Source organism: Propithecus coquereli, unplaced genomic scaffold (genome assembly GCF_000956105.1).
Source record: "Propithecus coquereli isolate 6110/MARCELLA unplaced genomic scaffold, Pcoq_1.0 Scaffold263, whole genome shotgun sequence".
NCBI lineage: Eukaryota > Metazoa > Chordata > Mammalia > Primates > Indriidae > Propithecus > Propithecus coquereli.
The window spans coordinates 590182-596544 of record NW_012148208.1 but is presented as its reverse complement, the minus strand read 5'-3'; the positions used below and the strand labels follow the sequence as shown (position 1 = coordinate 596544).

The following is a 6363-nucleotide window of genomic DNA, read 5'->3' as shown; positions in this document are numbered from 1 at the left end:
GAGTATGTGTTCTTATTTAAGAAATGATTATTCTTAGTCTCTCATCTAGTTTCTCTGTTAAAATAAGAAGTAAATGTTAGATAGGTAAATAAATGGTAAAATGAAGTACTGGAGCCCCTTTGCAGAGAATCTATGGTAATTCCTTTTTAAATCAACTTCCAGATCTACTTTGAAAATTCAGAAATGTATAAAGTCAGTCTTTTTAAAGTAATGAATAATACTTTGCAATTTATAATATGCATAGTAAAATGTGAAATAGAAATAGCATGAATAATGTGAACCCAAAGATGCTCTAGTAACCTTATTTCATTTTTCTGCTCAATGAAGTACTTTTTAAGGCTACCTACAAATCAACTATGAAATGGCTGATGTGATTTTTGACTGATTTTTACTCCACTCAAGAACCAAAAGATTGGGACTGATATGGAGAGAAATATAATGGATTTACATACCCCATTAAATGGTTGTTAAATGCCTTAATTAGTTGAGAATTAATTGTATATTAACAGTTTTTAATAGAATTATAAAACTGTTTCCACAATTCTAAGATGTCATCAGTTGTAAAATGCACTCTTATTTTTTGTACCACTAAGAAAGAAAAAATGTGCCTCCAATTAAGCAATATGTCCTCAATTGCAAGATATATACCAATGGAAAAAAGTAATGTGTTTAGCTGGGTTACTTGCCCACTCCCTGAAAAACAAATCAAAGTTTTATTAGTAAGGGAAAATGGGAGAATGGATTAAGTGGTAGTCATCAGGCTTACCATAATTATCATCACTTCATTTCAGAATCATTATAAATCTCTAAAATGTCCATGTTACTTAAAGTATACTATAGCAAAACATAGAGACTTATTAAAAATGGTGCCTTTGGAATCTCAAGGAAGTCCCTTGTCAACCTACTCCTTACACACCTGCAACTTACTTATTTTAATTGTTACTGCCTCTTTTCTATATCTTGTTTTTGGGCTATCATTTTTTATCTTTTTAATCAATAAATCTAATAATTTGATGCAATCAAATACTTCTTTTCTAAAGTTTGACTTTCAGTTAAGCATTTCACCCAAAATGCTACAAGGTAGTCTTTAAATTCAAATTAATTTTTTCAGTTTCTTGGGGACCAAGGTGGTTGTTGATAGAACTTAGGGAGTCTAATAACTTGAACACATTTTGGCACCTTGAAAAAAATCATGGAATTCATTCTAGCATCTCTTCCAAAGAGTATAATGGCTCCCTTTAGATCTTTTTTGACAAAAACTTTATCTTAACAGGTTTTCAGAAATGAAATGAATTCTTACTTCTTCAATTTTATATATACTGGTGATAGAAAATTGTTTGGTACCTTCTTAGATAAATATCAGTGGACTATTTTTCAAATCTGACTAACTAATGTCTTTTGACATTTCTCATTGTACTTCGCGTATATAGTAATGTTCTGTCTTCTGTATCTGTAAGGAATGGACCTGACATTCAAAGTTCTGCATAGAGCACAGGAGTAAGGATTTTAAAACAACCGTGTTAAACCTTTGATACCCCTGAAAGAGCACCTGAAGAATCACTCTCTGTCTTTAATAAATCATGGTTAAAAACTATAGGTGGATAAGCTTTGACTATATTTTAATGTTTATGAATATGATTAAGACTGCCACGCTTTGTACAGGCCCACAAAATAATCCTAAATTTGTTAGTGCTTCCATTTCTTTTTTGAATACAGAAATTCTAAAAATTACTTGTGGAATGTCTGGTGTTTGGGGGATGATGTCAGAAGTGAATCTGTTCCGTTGGTCTCAGCCCCACATCAGACTCATCAGATGAGTCCTGTCATACGCATTTCTTTTCCTTTTTTTGCACATCTACTTTTGTTTCTTCCTAAGTGCCCGATAATGTAAGGAAGCTAATTCTAGTTGCCTTATAGAGCTTTAAGACTGTAAAGGAGACTTAGCATTCATATTACTTTGCATAAAGGTGCTTGTGAAAATTGAAAAACTTGGCAGGCTTTGGAAGACAGTTATATAACGTTAAGTATTTTCTCTGATTGATCATTTTCATATGGATTAACATGAGATTTCCAGTAGATATTTTCAATTGAATAAAAATGGCAATAAAATAAATTACTAAAGAAGTGACTACAGTGCATATATATGTATATTATTTATGTGTATAGTATATATGTATAAACTTACAAATGCTGTTCTTTTACTTATAGCTATCATAACATGATCCTAGTTCTGTATCTCCTTAACTATTTTTATTTTTATTTTTTTTAGAACACTGATATTTGCATTTAATGGGGAACAAAAGATGAAGAAGGAAAAGCAATATATTCACTAAGGATTATATCTGCTTACTGCTACAGACCTGTGTTTTAAGGGATTCTTCTGCTCCTTTTTGCTTAGAAGTTGATCAGCTCTGTGGTCAGACAGCATTGGAGTTTGCCTGCCTTTATCTTGTCATTGCCAGAAGAAATCCCGGAATGTGACAGTACATCTCTATCTGATTGCTATGGAAGGTGATAAACTGACACTCACTTATTAAAGTTACACCTCATTCACTCATACAAAACCATTCTTTAAAGTGAATAAAAACCAAGCCCTTGTGAACACTTCTATTGAACATGACTCATGGAGAAGAGCTTGGCTCTGATGTGCACCAGGATTCTATTGTTTTAACTTACCTAGAAGGATTACTAATGCATCAGGCAGCAGGGGGATCAGGCACTGCCGTTGACAAAAAGTCTGCTGGGCATAATGAAGAAGATCAGAACATTTCTGGCAGTGTGTTTCCCACCTGTCAAAGTAATGGTCCAGTTCTCAATACACACACATACCAGGGATCTGGCATGCTGCATCTCAAAAAAGCCAGACTGTTGCAGTCTTCTGAGGACTGGAATGCAGCAAAGCGGAAGAGGCTGTCTGATTCTATCGTAAATTTAAACGTAAAGAAGGAAGCTTTGCTGGCTGGCATGGTTGACAATGTGCCTAAAGGCAAACAGGATAGCACATTACTGGCCTCTTTGCTTCAGTCATTCAGCTCTAGGCTGCAGACTGTTGCTCTGTCACAACAAATTAGGCAGAGCCTCAAGGAGCAAGGATATTCCCTCAGTCATGATTCTTTAAAAGTGGAGAAGGATTTAAGGTGCTATGGTGTTGCATCAAGTCACTTAAAAACTCTGTTGAAGAAAAGTAAAGCTAAAGATCAAAAGCCCGATACCAGTCTTCCTGACGTAACTAAAAATCTCATCAGAGATAGGTTTGTAGAGTCACCTCACCATGTTGGACAAAGTGGAACAAAGGTCGTGAGTGAACCCTTGTCATGTGCTGCAAGATTACAGGCTGTTGCAAGCATGGTGGAAAAAAGGGCTAGTCCTGCCACCTCCCCTAAACCTAGTGTTGCTTGTAGCCAATTAGCATTACTCCTTTCAAGTGAAGCCCATTTGCAGCAATATTCTCGGGAACATGCTTTAAAAACACAAAATGCAAATCAAGCAGCAAGTGAAAGACTTGCTGCTATGGCCAGATTGCAAGAAAATGGGCAGAAGGATGTTGGCAGTTTCCAGCTCTCAAAAGGAATGTCAGGCCATCTTAATGGTCAGGCGAGAACATCATCAAGCAGACTAATGGCCAGCAAAAGCAATGCTACAACATTTCAAAACCCAGTGGGTATTGTCCCTTCCTCTCCCAAAAATGCAGGCTATAAGAACTCACTGGAAAAAAACAATATAAAACAAGCTGCTAATAATAGTTTGCTTTTACATCTTCTTAAAAGCCAGACTATACCTAAGCCAATGAATGGACACAGTCATAGTGAGAGAGGAAGCATTTTTGAGGATAGTAGTACACCTACAACTGTTGATGAATATTCCGATAACAATCCCAGCTTCACAGATGACAGCAGCGGTGATGAAAGTTCCTATTCCAACTGTGTTCCCATAGACTTGTCTTGCAAACACCGAATCGAAAAACCAGAATCTGACCAACCTGTTTCTCTAGATAACTTAACTCAGTCCTTGCTAAATACTTGGGATCCAAAAGTCCCAGATGTAGATATCAAAGAAGATCAAGATACCTCAAAGAATTCTAAGCTAAATTCACACCAGAAAGTAACACTTCTTCAATTGCTACTAGGCCACAAGAATGAAGGAAATGTTGAAAAAAATGCCAGCCCTCAGGGAGTACACGGCGATGTGACAAAGTTCAATACACAAAATTATACAAGGACTTCCGTAATAGAAAGCCCCAGTGCAAATCGGACTACTCCAGTGAGCACTCCACCATTACTTACATCAGCCAAAGCAGAGTCTCCCATCAATCTCTCTCAGCACTCTCTGGTTATCAAGTGGAATTCCCCACCATATGCCTGCAGTACTCAGTCTGAAAAGCCAATGAATACTGCATCTAACCATTCAATGGACCTTACCAAAAGCAAAGAATCGCAAGGAGAGAAACCAGCCCAAAATGAAGGTGCACAAAACTCTGCAACTTTTAGTGCCAGTAAGCTGTTACAAAATTTAGCGCAATGTGGCATGCAGTCTTCCATGTCAGTGGAAGAGCAGAGACCCAGCAAACAGCTGTTAAATGTAAACACAGATAAACCTGTAGGTATGATTGATAGATTAAATAGCCCTCTGCTCTCAAATAAAACAAATGCAGTTGAAGAAAATAAAGCATTCAGTAGTCAACCAACAGGTCCTGAACCAGGACTTTCTGGTTCTGAAATAGAAAATCTGCTTGAAAGACGTACTGTCCTCCAGTTGCTCCTGGGAAACCCCAACAAAGGTAAGAGTGAAAAGAAAGAGAAAATTCCTTTAAGAGATGAAAGCACTCAGGAACATACAGATAGAGCTTTAAGTGAACAAATACTGATGGTGAAAATAAAATCCGAGCCTTGTGATGACTTACATATTCATAATACAAATGTACACTTGGGCCATGACGCTAAGAGTGCCCCATTCTTAAGTATGGCTCCTACTGTGCAGAGAAGCACAGCTGCCTTACCAGTGTCTGAGGACTTTAAATCAGAGCCTGTTTCACCTCAGGATTTTTCTTTCTCAAAGAATGGTCTGTTAAGTCGATTGCTGAGACAAAATCAAGAGAGTTACCTGGCAGATGATTCAGACAGGAGTCACAGAAATAATGAACTGACACTTCTAGAATCAAAGAATCTTTGCATGGTCCCTAAGAAGAGGAAGCTTTATACTGAGCCATTAGAAAATCCATTTAAAAAGATGAAAAATAACATTGTTGATGTTGCAAACAATTCCAGTGCTCCAGAAGTACTGTATGGGCCCTTGCTTAACCAGGAAGAGCTGAAATTTGGCAGAAATGATCTTGAATTTAAATATCCTGCTGGTCATGGTTCAGCCAGTGAAAATGAACATAGGAGTTGGGCCAGAGAGAGCAAAAGCTTCAATGTTCTGAAACAGCTGCTTCTCTCAGAGAATTGTGTGCGAGATTTGTCCCCGCACAGAAGTAACTCTGTCATCGACAGTAAAAAGAAAGGACACAGAAATAATGTGACCAATAGCAAACCTGAATTCAGCTTTTCTTCTTTAAATGGACTGATGTACAGTTCCACTCAGCCCAACAATGTCATGGATAACAGGACATTTTCATACCCAGGAGTATTAAAAACTCCCATGAGTCCTCCTTTCCCCGAGCACTTGGGCTGTGCGGGGTCTAGACCAGAACCCGGGCATTTAAATGGGTGTTCCGTGCCCAGTGAGAAAGGACCCATTAAGTGGGTTATCACAGATGTGGATAAGAATGAGTATGAAAAAGACTCTCCAAGACTGACCAAAACTAACCCAATACTGTATTATATGCTCCAGAAAGGAGGCAATTCTGTTACCAGTCGAGAAACACGGGACAGGGACATTTGGAGGGAGCCTTCATCTGCCGAAAGTGTCTCACAGGTTACAATCAAAGAAGAGATAGTTCCTGCTGCAGAAACTAAAGCTTCTTTCTTTAATTTAAGAAGCCCTTACAATAGCCATATGGGAAATAATGCTTCTCGCCCACACAGCGCAAATGGAGAAGTTTATGGACTTCTGGGAAATGTGCTAACAATAAAAAAAGAATCAGAATAAAATGTACCTGCCATCCAGCTTTGGATCTTTTTAAAACTAATTAGTATGAACTTGAGATCTGTATAAATAAGAGCATGATTTGAGAAAAGCATGGTATAATTGAAACTTTTTTCATTTTGAAAAGTATTGGTTACTGGTGATGTTTAAATATGCATACTGATTTTTGCTTAACATTAGATGTCATGAGGAAACTACTGAACTAGCAATTGGTTGTTTAACACTTCTGTATGCATCAGACAACTGTGAGTAGCCTATGAATGAAATTCTTTTATAATC

General features: G+C 37.3%; 1 protein-coding gene across 2 annotated transcripts in view; it reads left to right on the top strand.

Annotated features, from left to right (window-relative positions):
- NRIP1 (nuclear receptor interacting protein 1) overlaps window positions 1-6355 on the top strand; it is a 102157-nt gene extending 95802 nt beyond the window's left edge. For both annotated transcript variants that reach the window (XM_012647364.1, XM_012647363.1), the window contains one exon: window positions 2270-6355. In XM_012647364.1, the coding sequence (XP_012502818.1) occupies window positions 2617-6087 (3471 nt within the window). In that variant the 5' untranslated portion in view covers window positions 2270-2616 and the 3' untranslated portion in view covers window positions 6088-6355. The remainder of the gene's footprint in view (window positions 1-2269) is intronic.
- The last annotated feature ends 8 nt before the right edge of the window (window positions 6356-6363 follow it).